General features: G+C 38.1%; 1 protein-coding gene across 1 annotated transcript; it reads left to right on the forward strand.

The window, feature by feature from the left end:
• The first annotated feature begins 1269 nt into the window (after nucleotides 1–1269).
• Nucleotides 1270–19445, forward strand: LOC136250226 (uncharacterized). The gene is made up of 4 exons (XM_066042406.1): nucleotides 1270–1375; nucleotides 9194–9520; nucleotides 18550–18825; nucleotides 19034–19445. Exons 1-4 carry the CDS (start codon nucleotides 1348–1350, stop codon nucleotides 19306–19308), a joined length of 906 nt encoding a protein of 301 aa, XP_065898478.1. The 5' UTR covers nucleotides 1270–1347; the 3' UTR covers nucleotides 19309–19445.
• The last annotated feature ends 713 nt before the right edge of the window (nucleotides 19446–20158 follow it).

The following is a 20158-nucleotide window of genomic DNA, read 5'->3' on the forward strand; positions in this document are numbered from 1 at the left end:
GTGTATGTGCAAATCAGAGGCGTAGCTAAGGGGGGGCAAGGGGGGGCATTTGCCCCCCCATCACTAAATGCTTCTTTTTTTTTAAACCTTCGTCACAAGTTTACCAGCATTAAACTGACACGAAAACGACTGTAAATTATGTACACTACTACGCGGTATCACCAGGGGTTGCTAGTGAATGCGCACACACAACATTCAACTCGCTCGTGACTGAATCCATCGAACGAAAATATTAGACACATACTTCTATATTTAGCCTAGATTACTCGCGTGATAGAACATTTTTGAATCTAAAAAGAGTGACCCGCTTCTCCACGGCAGGAGTCACAACTCACAAGCGACAAAGGAGACCAGATGATGCTACGAACCTACTGTCTACGAGGTGATAAAGTGTTAGCTAAATAAATGTACCAAGTTTATTTTATCGAGTCGATCACACTGGACCTTTGTACGTACGGCAGTGCAGTCTGTTTTTACTTTGTCAGTCAGCCGGTCAGGTGGATCAGTCAAGCTTAAAAGTTCTGCTAGCAAGACAGGTGGGATTTCGTGCAATACATGGCATTTGAATTTCGCTGAGTGAAGTGAGTGAATACGTCATCCTGTCAGCAGTGTGCTAGGACTGCAGCACAGGCTGTGGCTAACGTAAAGTAACCTGTATTTGCACTAAAGTATTAGCTCTACCAGACTGTGGATGAATTTGTTGAAGTACAGTTGTGGCACGTGCGATGATGCTCGACGAATATAGCTACCTCGATTGGAAGCAGTCAGTACTGAAATGGTTACGTAGCTAGTTATTTAAGCTGTAATAATACAACACCCTATGTTGGCTAGCCCACCATTGGGTCATTAGCCTTTTTTGCAATTATGAATGATTTTGAGTGTTTCGTGGGGGCATGCCTGCCCCTCCATCACCTTCTGGCTAGCTACGCCCCTGGTGCAAATTTAAAGACTTTCACTATTTAATTTAAAAGTAGCTAATTAAATGTTGTCCTATGAGAAAGGTTAAACAGCTATGCAGCTTTATATGCTCTAAATTAATAGTTCTCAAAATCTGTCAAATGGTCACCTGACTGCTCTAGCTATCTGTGATTCAGATCTTTTTACATTACACAACCTCTATAGTTATGGCACTGAGAATTATCCTGGCTTTTTATATTTGATATATGTTTCAGGCATCCCCTATACAGAAATGACTCGATTTCTTGCAATTCGCCTCCGTTAACCCCCGGTTACTATGCATATTGCCAAGCCCTTTCGGCTACGCCGCCCCCGGCTATGCGGTTTTGGCATTCATCTCGGACTGATGAGGATTTAACTCGAGGATTAAACGTCTAGTATGCTGAAAAGATGTCTGCCTATAAATGTAACTACAAAGGTACAGAAACTTAATTTGGTAGAAGAATCTGTAGCAGTGATAGCTACTTGGGAAAGAAAAGTGATTTGTATTTTTAAGGTCGGTTAAAACACTCGGCATGGAGAGTAGCCATCCGTAAAGCCATAAATATTCTACCCACAATATCTATGGTAAAGTCCTGATCCTGTACATGCAGTCCGGCCGCTAACTCGAAAATTTCATGTCAGTGATTTCGCTTGTTCGTGACTGCCCGCTGAGGTGGTTGTTACAGTAGAACTCACAATTGAACGTATCATTTTTACTACTATGTAAGGGATGAAGTGATTGAAACTGATTCAGAACATTCCCAGTGACATGACCATGTAGCTACATCATTCAACAATAGATGGCTGACAATTCCCAATCCATTGATGATGGTGTGACAATGAAAATGGTGATCACTATGATGACAACAGTAATGGTGATGATGTTCGCAACAATGCCGGATGGTGATGTTGACAACAATGAACAAAGATGGTAACATTAATGATGATGATCAACAGCAACAGCAAATAGGATAATGACAACAGTGACAGTGAGGATGATGGTGATTTATGATTGATGATACTGATGAAGGAATAATGATGTTGACAATGAAGATGATGATGACGATTGATGTTGATGATGATGATTGACAATGACGACGATTGATGATGATGACGATTGATGATGATAATGATTGATGATGATGACAGTTGATGATGATGACAGCTGATGACGATGGGCAATGATGATGATGAGGATTGATGATGACTAGGATGCTGATGACGATAATGACAATGACGCTGATGATGATGACATTTATGATGATGACGATGATGATGAAGAGGATGATGATGATGACGGTGATGATGATGATGATGACGATGATGATTGATGATGATGATGATGATGACGAGGATGATGATGATGACGAGGATGACGATGATGATGATGATGATGATGACGAGGATGATGATGATGATGATGACGACGATGATGATGACAACAATGGTGACAAAAGTATAATTGATCATGATTGATCACGGGTGCATGAGCAAAACTAGTATGCATTAGTGATGGTTGGAATAGTATACGACATTATTTGGCCATCGATTAACGATACATTCTGTTGTCCAAAAAGGAGAGAAATGACTGTTCTGTTAGAGTATTTTGTTTTTGAAGGTATACATGTGCATTCTATTAACAAGGCTCTATATATAAACAATACACTCAGGTCAATGAGTTCAGATAATAGAGGAGCTACTGTAATACAGTCATTGTTAATCTTCCGGTTATTATATTTTCAGCTCACTATCATTAATAAATATCACTGATACCAAGAGTAAATAATGGAAGAGAGAGTATCCAACTGCCATATACTGTATCAAAAATGAGCACGTCAAGTAGAGAAGCCAACCTGTAGTGCTGTGAAAGGCAGTGTTGAATGAAGTAATAAACACCTTCTAGCTCAGACTGTTTGAAGTGTCCAGGCATGATTTGAAGTCAAACAGTCTGAGCTAGAAGGTGTTTATTACTTCATTCAACACTGCCTTTGAAAGCACTACAGGATGGCTTCTCTACTTGACAGTGCTCATTTTTGATGCAGTATATGGCAGTTGGATACTCTCTCTTCCATTATTTACTCTTGCTGATACTGGTAACAATTTATCAGTTACCTGTAGCTAATTGTTTACTGTATGATTACTAATGTTCAGTATACTTTTATTGACTATTTGTAATTCAATTAATGCTACCACCATGATAAGGTATTGATTTTTTTGAAGTACCTATTAAATTACATGGGGTGTGCATTTATGAGAATGTCTGTGAAATTGTACCTAAAAATGCCATGGAAAATGTTTATCATAGCATCATTAATTTTTCAATACTGATGTATGGGTGTACATTATTATATGCAATTGCACAACTAAATAGCTCAATTCTTGCAATTATTATATCTGTAACTAAACTAATTAAACACAAGATTTTTGACTTCTCTGACTACTTGGTTTAGCTCACTAGCCATGATTATATCTTATGGGGACGGTATAGGTGTAGTTAAGCACCAGCTATAGACAATTGAACTCCAGATGCTGTTTGAAAGTTAACGTAGCATACACATTATGTTATTATAGCTCTTAGTCTTACTGAATACTAACATTTTTATAGAAGGTAGTTGAACGCCACCTATATTCAACACCTCAGCCTTAGCAAAGACCTTGTTGGTATCAACTATATTCTCTCACAGTGAGTATGAGGTTAACTTTGATATGTACCACTTTCACTTTAGAAAGTAAATACATGCTATTTAGCACTACTGTCACAGTTAGGAAGGCACTAACAAGAAACGGAGGTAGTATAGCCTGAAAGCAAAGTATTAGTACCTGTGAGACAACTATTACGTACTCCTTTGTTTTTCCCTTTAATCCACTACGTCATGAAAATATTGCACAAATGCATGGTATGTTGAATATCTTTGTTATTAATCTGCTATGTGTATAGTATGATCTCAAGCTACAACATAGATACCATGTAACATTCTACGATAGCATAATAGTGGGCAGAGTTTATACATACTCTAAGATTTATACTCCTACTAAACTATGCACTGTATTAAACGTATGTAGTTGTTTTTGTCCCACAGAAATGCAGAGAATATCAAGACACACGATAGTGTGTCGTGCGGCCCAAGAAGCCAGCGCGCCACACCGTGAGTATATTAACAGGAAGAAAGAAAACGCAATTTTCACACCTATGTAGCTCTGTGATCCCTTATCCGATTGGAACCAAATTTGCTAGAGACGTGCCGCCCAGTTAGGGGAGTCTACATACCAAATTTGAAGAAAATCGCTCCAGCCATTTCCGAGATACGAGCGAACAAAATTTCGTTTTAATTTCTTCGTTTTTTTCTTCTTCATCTTCTTCATTTCGCACACTTCGCAAAATTCGCCATAAAACACGAATGCGTGCTCGGATTGGGCTGAAATTTGGCACACTTAAAGGGCTCATTACGGCGGATCTCCGTACCAACTTTGGTAGGAATCCGATGAACATTCACGGAGTTATTACTGATTATTTGCGTAAAATAAGGTCGAAGGTCTGTCACGCCTACAGGGTACACGCCTTGGAGGAATCAGTTCAAAATTGATATGTAGATGGAGCAACCATCGTAGGAGTGCCTTTTTGTGGTTTGAAAGGAATCGGGATAAAGACCACGGAGATATGACACGAAACCCAACCTGTGTCAAAATTACGCGATCGATTTTTATGAGTAAAAAAACTATTAGTTTTCGTATCTACCAGGCAAACCGCTTAGAGCAACGAGCTGAAAATCAGTATGTAGCTGGAATAATCATCATAGAAAGTCCTTGCAGTAGCACAGAAGAATCGGATTACAAATCACTGAGTTATGATTCGAAAGGCAACTAGGTGCTGCAAATGCGAGATCGAGATACTCTAATAGAACAGTCACCCTAATAAAGCATTCAGCTGCATTTATAATTTACTCAGTTATATTACATTGTAAGTTATTCTGTAGGGAATTCAGCTACAAACAAGTCACCCTGTAGTCAGATCAGCTAGAAGAAGGTACCTAATAGAGAGTTCAGCTACAAATAAGCCATCATGTAGAGAGTTCAGCTCAAATAAATCACCCTGTAGAGAATTCAGCTACAAACAAATTGCCCTGTAGAAAGATCAGCTAGAAGAAGTTACCTTGTAGAGAGTTCAGTTACAAAGAAACAATCATGCAAAGAGTTTAGCTACAAACAAATCACCCAGTAAAAAGTTCCGCTATGAACAGATCACACTGTAGAGAGTTCAGTTAGAAACAAGTCATCCTGTAGAGAGATCAGCTAGAAGAAGTCACCTTGTAGAGAGTTCAGTTGCAAAGAAACAATCATGCAAAGAGTTTAGTTGCAAACAAATCACCCAGTAGAAAGTTCCGCTATTACTAACAGATCACACTGTAGAGAGTTCAGTTAGAAACAAGTCATCCTGTAGATAGATCAGCTAGAAGAAGTCACTTTGTAGAGAGTTCAGCTACAAAGAAACCACCATGTAAAAGAGTTCAGCTGCAAACAAATCACCTGTAGAGAATTCAACTACAAACAAATCACCCTGTAGAAAGATCAGCTAGAAGAAGTTACCTTGTAGAGAGTTCAGCTACAAACAAATCACCCTGTAGAAAGTTCAGCTACAAACAAGTCACCCTGTAGAGAGATCAGCTAGAAACAAGTCATCCTGTAGAGAGTTCAGCTAGAAGAAGTTACGTTGTACAGAGTTCAGCTACAAAGAAACTACCATGTAGAGAGTTCAGCTGCAAATAAATCGCCCTGTAGAGAATTCAGCTACAAACAAATCACCCTGTAGAAAAGTAGATGAGCTAGAAGAAGTTACCTTGTAGAGAGTTCAACTACAAACAAATCACCCTGTAGAGAGTTCAGCTACAAACAAGTCACCATGTAGAGAGTTCAGCTAGAAGAAGTTACATTGTAGAGAGTTCAGCTACAAAGAAACTACCATGTAGAGAGTTCAGCTGCAAACAAATCGCCCTGTAGAGAATTCAGCTACAAACAAATTACCCTGTAAAAAGATCAGCTAGAAGAAGTTACCTTGTAGAGAGTTCAGCTACAAACAAATCACCCTGTAAAGAGTTCAGCTAGAAACAAGACACTCTGTAGAGAGATCAGCTAGAAATAAGCCACCCGTAGAGAGTTCAGCTAGAATAAGTTACACTGTAGAGCGTTCGGCTGCAAAGAAACTACCATGTAGAGAGTTCAGCTGCAAACAAATCGCCTGTAGAGAATTCAGCTACAAACAAATCACCCTGTAGAAAGATCAGCTAGAAGAAATTACCTTGTAGAGAGTTCAGCTACAAACAAATCACCCTGTAGAGAGTTCAGCTACAAACAAGTCACCCTGTAGAGAGATCAGCTAGAAACAAGTCATCCTGTAGAGAGTTCAGCTAGAAGAAGTTACATTGTAGAGAGTTCAGCTACAAAGAAACTACCATGTAGAGAGTTCAGCTGCAAGCAAATCGCCCTGTAAAGAATTCAGCTACAAACAAATCACCCTGTAGAAAGATCAGCTAGAAGAAGTTACCTTGTAGAGAGTTCAGCTACAAACAAATCACCCTGTAGAGAGTTCAGCTACAAACAAGTCACCCTATAGAGAGATCAGCTAGAAACAAGTCATCCTGTAGAGAGTTCAGCTAGAAGAAGTTACATTGTAGAGAATTCAGCTACAAAGAAACTACCATGTAGAGAGTTCAGCTGCAAACAAATCGCCCTGTAGAGAATTCAGCTACAAACAAATCACCCTGTAGAAAGTTCAGCTACAAACAAGTCACCCTGTAGAGAGATCAGCTAGAAACAAGTCATCCTGTAGAGAGTTCAGCTAGAAGAGGTTACGTTGCAGAGAGTTCAGCTACAAAGAAACTACCATGTAGAGAGTTCAGCTGCAAATAAATCACCCTGTAGAGAATTCAGCTACAAAACAAATCACCCTGTAGAAAGATCAGCTAGAAGACGTTACCTTGTAGAGAGTTCAGCTACAAACAAATCACCCTGTAGAGAGTTCTGCTAAAAAGAAACTACCATATAGAGAGTTCAGCTGCAAACAAATCGCCCTGTAGAGAATTCAGCTACAAACAAATTACCCTGTAGAAAGGTCAGCTAGAAGAAGTTACCTTGTAGAGAGTTCAGCTACAAACAAATCACCCTGTAGAGAGTTCAGCTAGAAACAAGTCAACCTGTAGAGAGATCAGCTAGAAACAAGCCACCCGTCGAGAGTTCAGCTAGAAGAAGTTACCTTGTAGAGAGTTTAGCTACAAACAAATCACCCTGTAGAGAACTCAGCTACAAACAAGTCACCCTGTAGAGAGATCAGCTAGAAACAAGTCATCCTGTAGAGAGTTCAGCTAGAAGAAGTTACATTGTAGAGAGTTCAGCTACAAAGAAACTACCATGTAGAGAGTTTAGCTGCAAACAAATCGCCCTGTAGAGAATTCAGCTACAAACAAATCACCCTGTAGAAAGATCAGCTAGAAGAAGTTACCTTGTAGAAAGTTCAGCTACAAACAAATCACCCTGTAGAGAGTTCAGCTACAAACAAGTCACCCTGTAGAGAGATCAGCTAGAAACAAGCCACCCGTAGAGAGTTTAGCTAGAAGAAGTTACATTGTAGAGAGTTCAGCAGTTTAGCTGCAAACAAATCGCCCTGTAGAGAATTCAGCTACAAACAAATCACCCTGTAGAAAGATCAGCTAGAAGAAGTTACCTTGTAGAGAGTTCAGCTACAAACAAATCACCCTGTAGAGAGTTCAGCTACAAACAAGTCATCCAGTAGAGGGATCAGCTAGAAGGATCACAGAGAGGTCAGCTACAAAGAAATCACCCTGCTTCATCTTTTCTTCTTCCTGTAGTAAAGAAAAAAATGACAGGTTTAAAAGCCCTAAAGCCGGCCATAGGCCGGCTTTGGGGTATACAAATACAAAAAGAAGTGAAATGTAATCAAAAACAGCCAAGCTGTAAAAAAAGGGTGCGGCCCTGAGAAAGGCTATGGTGAAAAAAGATGTGAAATCCAAGGTGGCGGCCAAGAAATGGCTGTGATGGTAGGTTAATGGTAAAAATTTTAATAACAACAATTCAGTGAATTTGGTGCCGCTTGGTCTTGGCACAAAATTCACTTGAATTGTCGTTATTAAAATTTTTACCATTAACCTACCATCACAGCCATTTCTTGGCCGCCACCTTGGATTTCACATCTTTTTTCACCATAGCCTTTCTCAGGGCCGCACCCTTTTTTTACAGCTTGGCTGTTTTGGATTACATAATAATATTATAGTACATCTCAAAACACATTAATCATGACATCTCAGAATTGGTTATGCTGCTGCTGTATGTCACTTTATACATACAGCCTTCAGTGTCTGTATACTATAATTATTATGTATCACACTATATGGTTTATACAGTTTTCTCACTATAATATACATACCATGGCTATGAGGTGCATTGCACTTATGTAGACCACTTCAGTGTGGATTTTCAAACAAACCATGTTTTACTTGGGAAATATTGCCCAAGCAATGTCATGGGAATGCAGTTTGCTTATGGCTTTGATGCCCCACTACAATGTACTTCAAAGACATAATACGCTTTGACTTGTTAAATATTGAATACATGCAACATTACATTGTGGGATTCAGCATTATTATTTATCTAGTTTCTCAAAGGACGGTGTGGCACCAAAAGGCATAGTCTGTATTGACTCTGTGTCTCATCCACATTAAATTTACTGGAGGCTAATGGAATCTCTGGTGATATTATTTTAAACAGGTTAAAGGCATGTTCAACTAGCCTTTACCAGCGAGATGTAAGGACAGTTTTCCTCTTTGGCTTATAGTTAGTCTGTATCATAGCTCAGTTCTGAGTCCCTTTCTTTTCTTATTTTATTTTAACGATGTTTCCACTGTTATATCTCATAGCAAATCAAATTATTTGCTGATTACATCACTATCTACAAACAGTATAAAAAAATCCTCGCACGATGATGTTAAATTGTCTCAGCTTGATTTCGCCTCAGGGTCTATCAACAGTAAATTTTCTCTGACTTCAGAGTCAGGGTGTATATAAGTGCAATACACCTCATAGCTATGGTACATATATTATATGCTTGTTTGTGGTTTGGGGTGTATAGGCCTAATTTACAATTGGTGGCTCTTTTAAAGTTTACATGATATATAATGTTTTATGTATGTATATTTTATATTCGACTCAGATATTTATTTGTATATTATGTTATTCACCATTATAGGAGGTCCCCCAGCTCCTGTCAACAGTTTAGATGTGTCTGAGCTTTGTGTAAACGGTTTCATTGTATCATGGGATCCTGTCACTATATTTAGTGAGTCAGTATGTGGAACAGTATCATATGATGTAACAATATCACCACCTGATGAGACCATAATGATGGGAATAAATGAAACCTCCTACTCAGTTACCAAATCTCCCTATCAATTTGGTAGACTAACAAATTCTGCAAACCTAAATGTAACTGTGATCGGCACTAATTTGGGTGGTAGTGGAGTGCCAAGAACAACAGAAGTGAAGATTCCAGAATTATCTCAAGCTGTACCTAGCAGTAAGTGGTGTGTATATAATTTTATTAGACTGCTTAGTACTGTGTGAGTATGAAAGGGTTTATACCATAAATGTACTTTTATTCCTACGTTATACAAGGGGAGAGATTTTGTGCTACCAAATAACTAAATGCCCTTATAATGCATGTAAAAGTGGGCACTACTTTGAATTATTGTTCCTTTTCCACATAATTATAGGAAACATATGCCATGGTGGTGATATATTATGTAGAATATAGCTAGTTCATTATTCAAACAATTATTATATTAACTAATGCATAACAAACCAATTATAGTATCAACCAAGTTTCTGGTTCTGGAATTTTTTCTGCATTCTTTAACATTTTAGTTACATGTTTCAGACTCCCTGTATTCACAGGCTTTAGCCTTCTCACAGGTCTCTAGTGGGATAGCATTTAATAATAAAAAATAAAGTTTTATCCTTTAACTCAGCTATAAAGTAGCTGTGGTCTCATCTTTGGGGCCCAATACATTTTAAGTTCTGTGTGGTAGACTGAGACCATGGAAAGTAGGAATTATCTACCACCAGTACATTTTATTGACTACAGTGTACTCTTTTATAAAGAACATCTTGCAGATCAACAGTAATTAGGCCACTCCAAATAAATTCTCTGTTCCACACTTACCTCCTGTATCTGGTCACTGTCAGTACTAAATATTCCATTATTCCATATTCTTCCATTATTTTCTGGTTATTCTTGCATTCTGTACAGGCTCAGTAAAGCCATGTTCAGCTCTGACATGTCAGCAGTGCTATCAAGTCGGCACAAAATAGCATTTGTGTTATTTTGCAAATTAAAAATGAAGGTACAAGCTTAAGCATGCTTTATGCAATTTTTTGGTTGCACTAGGCAAATTATGGCTTGAAAAGCTGCCAACCTTATAATGGATAATGGAGTGGACCACCTTCCCACATGCAAATATGCTTGAGTCCAGAACGGGAAACAGAGAATTTATTTGGAGTGGCCTTGGTAGCTTGCACCCTCCTTTACTAGAACGCCTCTTTACAAAGGACAAAACTATATCCCTTGATGGTGTCCATCTTAGAGGGGTTCCACTTCACTGTATACATATACTTCCATATATAAATTATCTGAAAACTCTGCCCTATCCTGCCACAGATGATACAATAGAATGTACATGCACACCAAGTTTTGGATAAATTGTGCGATTGGAATGCGAGATATAGCCACAGCCAGTTTAATAACACATGTATTAAGGCTTTACAGCACAAGTGCTGAATGTCTGTAGGACACATGGTCCTACAGCCTGTTTAAAGTTTGTTACATACTGCACTACCTTTATCATTACAACAGCAATGATAACTACAGGTCTTTAGACTGGTCTTTGTTCTTAAAGACAAAACAGAATAACCTGTTGTCAGTTCACTACAAGGGTGAATTTGGAGAATTTTGTAGCTACTAATCCAGCTTATCAGTCAGATGTGTTTTAAGCTTCATCACAGTTGTAAGGATCTACAAAACCTGAGGCTGCATGTTTACATTGTTTATAATATTGTTGGTCTTGGCCTTTTACGGTGGTTTGTTCCCATCTCCACTGAAATGTTAGTGACTCACCTTCGTAGTATATATATATTATATATATATCTAATCCAAAACAGCCAAGCTGTAAAAAAAGTGTGCGGCCCTCAGAAAGGCTATGGTGAAAAAAGATGTGAAATCCAAGGTGGCGGCCAAGAAATGGCTGTGATGGTAGGTTAATGGTAAAAATTTTAATAACGACAATTCAGGTGAATTTTTGTGCCGCTTCACAAAATTTACCTAAATTGTCATTATTAAAATTTTTACCATTAACCTACCATCACAGCCATTTCTTGGCCGCCACCTTGGATTTCACATCTTTTTTCACCATAGCCTTTCTGAGGGCCGCACACTTTTTTTACAGCTTGGCTGTTTTGGATTAGATTTCATTTATTTTTGTATTTGTATACCCCAAAGCCGGCCTATGGCCAGCTTTGGGACTTTTTTAACCTATGTTTTTTTCTTTACTACAGGAAGAAGAAAAGATGAAGTAGATGTACTTTAAATATTTTATCAGTAAATGTACAAATTATATATGCTGTATAATACATATGTGACCGGATTTGCGAAAAGGGGTCTTCCACACACATCCAATTTGCCAACTTTGACAATTGATAACTTCATATTGGAAAGAGCTATTGCCTTGAAATTTGGGCAGTGGTGAGCACCACTATATATAGCTGAATACATGGTGAAATTTTCAGGTTAATATGTTACTTGAACACTGAGTTATGGTCTCCAACGTTTATGGAATTGGATGTTTGTGGAAGACCCCTTTTCGCAAATCCGGTCACATATATTGATTACAGAAATCTCCATGGTGGTTTCTTTGTAACTGAACACTCTACAAGGTGACTTCTTCTAATTGTTCTCTCTACAGGGTGAATTGTTTGTAGCTGAACGATCTACAAGGTAACTTCTTCTAGCTGATCTCTCTACAGGGTGATGTGTTTGTAGCTGAATTCTGTATAGGTGATTTGTTTGCAGCTGAGCTCTTTACAGAATGGTTTCTTTGTGGCTGAACTCTCTAAAAGGTAACTTCTTCTAACTGATCTTTCTACAGGGTAATTTGTTTCTGGCAGAATTTCTACAGGGTGATTTCTTTGCAGCTGAACTCTCTACATGGTGGTTTCTTTGTAGCTGAACTCTCTACTAGGTAACTTCTTCTAACTGATCTTTCTACAGGGTGATTTGTTTGTAGCTGAACTATCTACAAGGTAATTTCTTCTAGCTGATCTCTCTACAGGGTGATTTGTTTGTAGCTGAAATCCCTACAAGGTAACTTCTTCTAGCTGATCTTTCTACAGGGCGATTTGTTTGTAGCTGAGTTCTCTACAGGGTGTTTGTTTGCAGCTGAATTGTCTACATGGTGGTTTCTTTATAGCTGAACTCTCTACAAGGTGACTTCTTCTAGCTGATCTCTCTACAGGGTGATTTGTTTGTAGCTGAACTCTCTACAGGTGATTTGTTTGTAGCTGAACTCTCTACAAGGCGATACTTCTAGGTGATCTCTCTACAGGATTCCTTGTTTCTAACTGAACTCTCAACAGGGTGATCTGTTCATAGCTGAACTTTCTACTGGGTGATATGTTTGCAGCTGAACTCTCTAAATGGTGGTTTCTTTGTAGCTGAACTCTCTACAATGTGACTTGTTTCTAGCTGATCTCTCTACAGGGTGACTTGTTTCTAGCTGAACTCTCTACAGGTGATTTGTTTGTAGCTGAACTCTCTACATGGTGGTTTCGTTGTAGCTGAACTCTCTACAAGGTAACTTCTTCTAGCTGATCTTTTTACACTGCATATTTGTTTGTAGCTGAGTTCTCTACAGGGTGATTTGTTTGCAGCTGAACTCTCTACATGGGAGTTTCATTGTAGCTGAACTCTCTACAATGTGACTTCTTCTAGCTGAACTCTCTACAGGGTGACTTGTTTCTAGCTGAACTCTCTACAGGTGATTTGTTTGCAGCTGAACTCTCTACATGGTGGTTTCTTTGTAGCTGAACTCTCTACAAGATAACTTCTTCTAGCCGATCTTTCTACAAGGTGATTGAGTTTTTTGCAGCTGAACTCTTTACATGGTGGTTGCTTTGTAGCTGAACTCTCTAAAAGGTGACTTCTTCTAGCTGAACTCTCTACAGGATGATTTGTTTGCAGTAGAACTCTCTACGTGGTAGTTTCTTTGTAGCTGAACTAAGTACAATGTGACATCTTCTAGCTGAACTCTCTACAGGGTGACTTGTTTTTAGCTGATCTCTCTACAGGGTGACTTGTTTCTAGCTGAACTCTCTACAGGTGATTTGTTTGCAGCTGAACTCTCTACATGGTGGTTTCTTTGTAGCTGAACTCTCTACAAGGTAACTTCTTCTAGCTGATCTTTCTACAGGGTGATTTGTTTGTAGCTGAATTCTCTACAGGGTGATTTATTTGCACCTTAACTCTCTACAAGGTGACTTCTTCTAGCTGAACTCTCAACAGAGTGATTGATTTTTTTTGCAGCTGAACTCTCTACATGGTGGTTTCTTTGTAACTGAACTCTCTACAGGGTGATTTGTTTGTAGCTGAACTCTCTACAGGGTGATCTGTTCATAGCTGAACTCCCTATAAGGTAACTTCTTCTAGCTAATCTTTCTACAGGGCGATTTGTTTGTAGCTGAGTTCTCTACAGGGTGATTTGTTTGCAGCTGAACTCTACAAGGTAGTTTCTTTGTAGCTCTACAATATGACTTCTTCTAGCTGAACTCTCTACAAGGTGACTTGTTTCTAGCTGATCTCTCTACAGCGTGACTTGTTTCTAGCTGAACTCTCTACAGGTGATTTGTTTGCAGCTGAACTCTCTACATGGTTTATTTCTTTGTAACTGAACTCCCTGCAAGGTGACTTCTTCTAGCTGAACTCTCTACAGGGAGATTTGTTTGTAGCTTAACTCTCTACAGGTGATTTGTTTGCAGCTGAACTCTCCACATGATGGTTTCTTTGTAGCTGAACTCTCTACAAGGTAATTTCTTCTAGCTGATCTCTCTACAGGCCGATTTGTTTGTAGCTGAACTCTCTACATGATGGTTTCTTTGTAGCTGAACTCTCTACAAGGTGATTTCTTCTATAGCTGATCTTTCTACAGGGTGATTTGTTTGTAGTTGAACTCTCTACATGATAGTTTCTTTGTAGCTGAACTCTCTACAAGGTGATTTCTTCTATAGCTGATCTTTCTACAGGGTAATTTGTTTGTACCTGAACTATCTACATGATGGTTTCTTTGTAGCTGAACTCTCTACAAGGTAACTTCTTCTAGCTGATCTCTCTACAGGACAATTTATTTGTATCTGAACTCTCACATGATTGTTTCTTTGAAGCTGAACTCTCTATACAAGGTGATTTCTTCTAGCTGATCTTTCTACAGGGTGATTTGTTTGTAGCAGAACTCTCTACAAGGAAACTTCTTCTAGCTGATCTCTCTACAGGTAGATTTGTTTGTAGCTGAACTTTCTATACATGATTTGTTTGCGGCTGAATTCTCTACATGATGGTTTCTTTGTAGCTGAACTCTCTACAAGGTAACTTCTTCTAGCTGATCTCTTTACAGGGTGAATTGTTTGCAGCTGAACGATCTACAAGGTAACTTCTTCTAATTGATCTCTCTACAGGGTGATTTGTCTGTAGCTGAACTCTCTACAAGGAAACCTCTTTTAACTGAGCTCTGTACAGGGTGAATTGTTTGTAGCTGAACTATCTACAAGGTAACTTCTTCTAGCTGATCTCTCTACAGAATGATTTGTTTGTAGCTGAACTATCTACAAGGTAACTTCTTCTAGCTGATCTCTCTACAGGGTGATTTGTTTGTAGCTGAATTCTGTATAGGTGATTTGTTTGCAGCTGAGCTCTTTACAGAATGGTTTCTTTGTAGCTGAACTCTCTACAAGGTAACTTCTTCTAGCTGATGTATCTACAGGGTCACTAGTTTGTAGCTGAATTCTCTACATGGTGGTTTCTTTGTAACTGAACTATCTACAAGGTGACATTTTCTAGCTGATCTTTCAACAGGGTGATTTGTTTGTAACTGAACTCTCTACAAGAAAACTTCTTCTAACTGATGTCTGAACAGGGTGAATTGTTTGTAGCTGAACTCTCTACAGGGTGATTTGTTTGTAGCTGATCTCTATACAGGTTACTTATTTCTAACTGATCTCTTGAATTCTATTCAGGGTGACTGCTCTATTAGGATGACTGCTCTATTAGAGTATCTCGATCTCGCACTTGCTACACCAAGTTGGATTTCGTGTTATAACTCCGTGGCTTTAAGTCTGATTCTTCTACACCATTGAAGAGCCTTTCTAAGATGATAACTCCATCTGTACAGCGATTTTCAAAGCATTACCCCAAGTGGTTTATCTGGTAGGCGTGGCAAGCATAATAATAATAATAATAATAAAGTATAATAATAAAAAATTAGCTAATCTCGATTGCGTAATTGTTACACACTGTTGCTTTTTTCGCTGTATCTTCCTGGTTTTTAGCTCGATTTCTTTCAAACCACAAAAGGTTTGAGGTTCAATAGATAACCTATTCACCCACCGATTTTCAGCTTCTTCCCATACGCGGTTTACCCTGTAGGCGTGACAACATATTGGTGTTATTTTTCGTGCATAATCGCTCATAACTCTTTGCCTGTTTATGGTATTCCAGCCAAAGTTGGTACCGAGATGCACCTTTATACCCCCCTTCTGTGTGCCAAATTTCAAGGCAATCGGATAACGCGTTCGCGTTTTATAGCAGTTTTTGTAAGTGTGCGAAAAGAGGAAGAAAAATAAGAAGAAAAAAAAAAAACCGAAGAAACTAAGCCAATTTTGGAAGTCGCATATCTCAGGAATGCCTGAAGCGATTTCGCTCAAATTTGGAATGTGGAGTCCTGAAGGTGGAGAGAATCTACACAGCAAAATTTGTCTTGTGTCATCAAGGCAGCACAGAGCTACGGAGGTGCGAAAATTGCGTTTTGTTTCTTCCTGTCAATATACTCACGGGGTTGCGCGCCGGCTTCTTGGGCCGCACGACACACTACCGTGTGTCTTGATATATATATATAAACTTGCAATAGTAGGCACGTGGCCAAGTATGTTGTAAAATCCTTCTCTGATGGTTAAAAATCAATGAAAGAGGACAGAAACCATTAGAATAGACCAGCAACAAATACAAATTTGTGGAAGTATCCATTATTATGACACACTTGTGGCAGTCATAGTACTGCAGGGCTCAATGAGTCCTTGAGCCAACATAAACAATTTATATAAGGAAAAGAGCTGGTGGAAGCTATATATGGCATGTCGGGTAAAGTGATAGCTGTGCGATGCTCGATCAAGTATTTAGACAAATTTAAGCATTTCAAACTTATTTAGCTCTATTCAACAACATGGTGACTGTTTAATTAGAGCATATTTAGGTTTGCCTGACTGTTCCATTAGTCATAGATCCTCCTTTGCATCTTACAGTAGCAAAATACCTTGAGTCCCACTAATTTAACAAATTTATAATCCCTTTTTTGCTCTGTTAAGTCCTTTTAAGAAAGGGAATGGTCACTACTGTCAGGCCTCATAATCGACTGACACCATGCACCATTTTACAATACTGTATATACTTAACCAGATCCAGCTATTGGGCCTTGCCTTAACCACCATATCAACAAAATATTGAAATGATGCACTTCCTGCTAAGTTGAATGGCATAAGTATGAACAGTTTTCAAAAAATGATTATGCAAACATTTCGTACTTGGAGTTAGGACGTAGTGCTCGGCATCCTCAAGGTTCTCACAAATAAGAGAATCCATATATGCACAATCTGTACTTAGGAATTTGTATTATACTTATTTTCTCTCTGTGCTGGGGCTACAATAAACACACACTATAAACCAATTGTTACAATAATGCCTCGAATTGAATCTATTACATTGAAATCCATAACAGCATGCCCTAAAACAACCACAGTTGATGACACCATGATGAGAACTGTAGCACTAAACCTTTTTAGTTGAAATAAGTAGTTGAAATCAGTGATCATGTGGACAAACAAATCAATGAAGTAGTATATGTTGGCTTGTAAACCATGTTCTGCTACTAACATTTATACAATGAGTTTTGGTTTGACATTCCTGTCTTCATTCCACTGCAAACAATGAACATGAGTTGTCGGATGATGAGAACTTAATGTTGCTGAAGTTTCATGTTGAATTATTGATACATGCATTGGTTGCTGTGTAACAGGCATAATAAAGAAAGAACGTTGATGGATAAACCAGTTTTATACTGTATGTTGCTTCCAAGCTCATCAGAATTAGTTTATGAATATATTTCAACTTTATCATCAACTGTCTAGCCAAAAGCACTTAAAACAGTTGTTCGTTGAGGTATCTGTATGCACAATCTAAAATATATTTTGGCAAAGTTTTAGTGTTGCAAAAATTATATGTCTCAGAATGGCCAATGAACAGCAGTATAGAAATGTGTTCTGAGACTTGGAGAAGGTTTGATTTAGTGGTATGATATGCAAGCTTTAATTTGAAATGTAAAGAGTTTAATATATTGTAGTTATGGTTCAAATTTAAGGGTTTACTTCGTAATGAATGCACTTTTACAATGAGCTATGATTGCTCGAATAGAGGTTTTTGACCATTCTGGTAGAGCATATCAATCTTTTTAGCAGTCTTTAAATCCCATCCTAGAAATATGAATTTGGCCAGACCTTATTCATGTAACAGAGTAAAGTGCTGTGCTTTTACATTATTTCATTGTAACTAATTCACAGCACTTTTGTTTTAGTGTAACATTAGTGTCAAGAGGTGATAATGATGATCTTATAGTTCCATGCAATTTGCCATAGACAAAGAAAGTGATTTTCAGCCTTAGAATGATGTGCTTAATATCCTTCTCCTTCTGCTGTAGCTTATTTTAAATCATCATTTACAAATCTAGCTTGGAATTTGAGGTATCATGTGTCATGGCCAGGTTATTACATGGCTTTTAATTACCCAATACAAAATGTATGGTGGGATTGCTATACCAGGTTGGTTCAATCCATTCTGATGTGCCAAAATTTAAATGAAATGAGCGTTTTCTAGCATCATTGTCCTTGCAGAAAGTTTCTCTACATGTATCACACCCGGAAAGTCACTAAACAGACACAAGATAGGTAGTTCACAATAAATAAATAAGTTTTCAATGGAAATGTATTATTCCAGCTGGCATTTTTACCATTAAAAAAGTATAGCAAATGTTTGCAAACTTCTTCATATAAAAGAACAGCAAGATGTGCTTCTTTACATGCTTTGCAAAAACAGTCATACATATAATTCAATTACCACTTTAGCTATGTCCACTGTATGGATATAAGTAAAAATATTTGTCTAAATTATTTTTAGTGTTATATCATTTCCTATAGCTAATAATATTAGCTGCTGGCGATATTATTGATGTTTTTAATTAGGTGTAAGGAATTTGACAAACACTAATACAACCAAAGATGCAATTGCTGTACAGTGGGGTGCAGCTAATGCTTCATTTTGTGGAGATGTTTTGAAGTATTATGTCACAATATCATATGATAATGGAACTCTGGTTGATGGAGGTTCAACTGAACAGACCAATTATACATTTGATGATCTTATGGACAACACATATTATGTTATAGTGGCATTGGCTAATAATGCAGCTGGTAATGGGACTGCCACTACAATAGTTGTAAAGACACCTGGACCACAAGGTGTGTTGTGTACTCTGTGTGTGTGTGTTTGTGTGTGTGCGTGTGTGTGTGTGTGTGTGTGTGTGTGTGTGTGTGTGTGTGTGTGTGCGCGCGAGCGTCTGTGTGTGTGTGTGTGTGTGTGTGTGCGTGTGTGTGTGTGCGTGTGCGTGTGCGTGTGCGTGTGCGTGTGTGTGATGTAGTTATGTTTTATTATGGTTATGCAACATAGATGACAATGATGATGACAGTGCTGCTGCAATAGTTGGTGGTGTAGTTGCCACATTTTTTATCACGCTTGTTGTTACTACACTGATCAACATCATCATTACCAGAATGTATTACAAGTATTGGTATGATTTGAAGAAAAAACCAAACAACAATAATAGTGAAAGTGTCCAACATGATATTATCAAAATGGATACTAATCCAGCTTATGCCACTGCTACAAAGGCCACAGACACCATCAAGATTGATAGTAATCCAGCTTACACTGTGGCTAAGTAAACAAAAGCTATATATGCTGCTGTAAGACATGTTTGAACTATAGGAACACACTTTAACATTTATAGATACAGTGTGCGCATTTTGATGTATATAACATTTTTGCTTTAGTTTAGCTTCAAAATTAACAGTACTATAGAGCTGTAACAATTAGAGCCAAAGCATAACATTCAAAATGTCAACCCATTTGTAAACTTTTATCCAGTCACCTGCAATATTCACTTAGTGTATAGTCTGCACAGGTAACCTTATCATCATGACATGTACAAGGAACCTGTGTTCCACTGTTTCTATCATTTTGAAATGATTTTGATGCGCAAAAGGATGGATACATCATTGTTTTGTAACCAACAATTTAGTGACTATAGTGAATGCTTTATTAGAGGGTTTAGATAGTCTTCATAGATTTCGTTACTAGAGTGAACACATTGAAATTTGTCAAAGTATTTACAATATGTTACACCATGTGGACTGACAGATGTGACATACCGTATTTACTTGGTTAAATGCCGCACCTTTAATAATCGCCGCACTTGAGTGGTCCCACAATCGATTGTGAAAATATTGGCTTAAACGTCATTCACGAGTATCAAGTGGTGGTCCAGTTTGAATAGTCGCCCATTGATTTTTGGAACTAAGGTAATAAACGCCACGGCATTTAACCAAGTAAATACGGTATGTCATAAGGTACTACAGTACACGAATATAGTTTACAGTTGTGATTTCATTGGCTGGTATGGAACCACCTAACCACTAAAGATGTCAATGTTCTAATTACAATTGTGACTGGATTTTTAGGAAGACTGATCCGAATTGCACATCAGTAGTTTCAAAATACCTGGTTAAAAAGAAT

The sequence above is a fragment of the Dysidea avara genome, chromosome 1 (genome assembly GCF_963678975.1).
Source record: "Dysidea avara chromosome 1, odDysAvar1.4, whole genome shotgun sequence".
NCBI classification, from domain to species: Eukaryota; Metazoa; Porifera; class Demospongiae; order Dictyoceratida; family Dysideidae; genus Dysidea; species Dysidea avara.

Bases quoted from the DNA above. Each gene is read 5' to 3' on its own strand.
- LOC136250226 (XM_066042406.1), top strand. From the start codon at position 1,348: ATGTCTGCCTATAAATGTAACTACAAAG. The intron at 9,521-18,549 runs GTAAGTGGTGTG...GTTTTTAATTAG, and splicing joins ATCTCAAGCTGTACCTAGCA to GTGTAAGGAATTTGACAAAC. The intron at 18,826-19,033 runs GTGTGTTGTGTA...TATGCAACATAG, and splicing joins AAAGACACCTGGACCACAAG to ATGACAATGATGATGACAGT.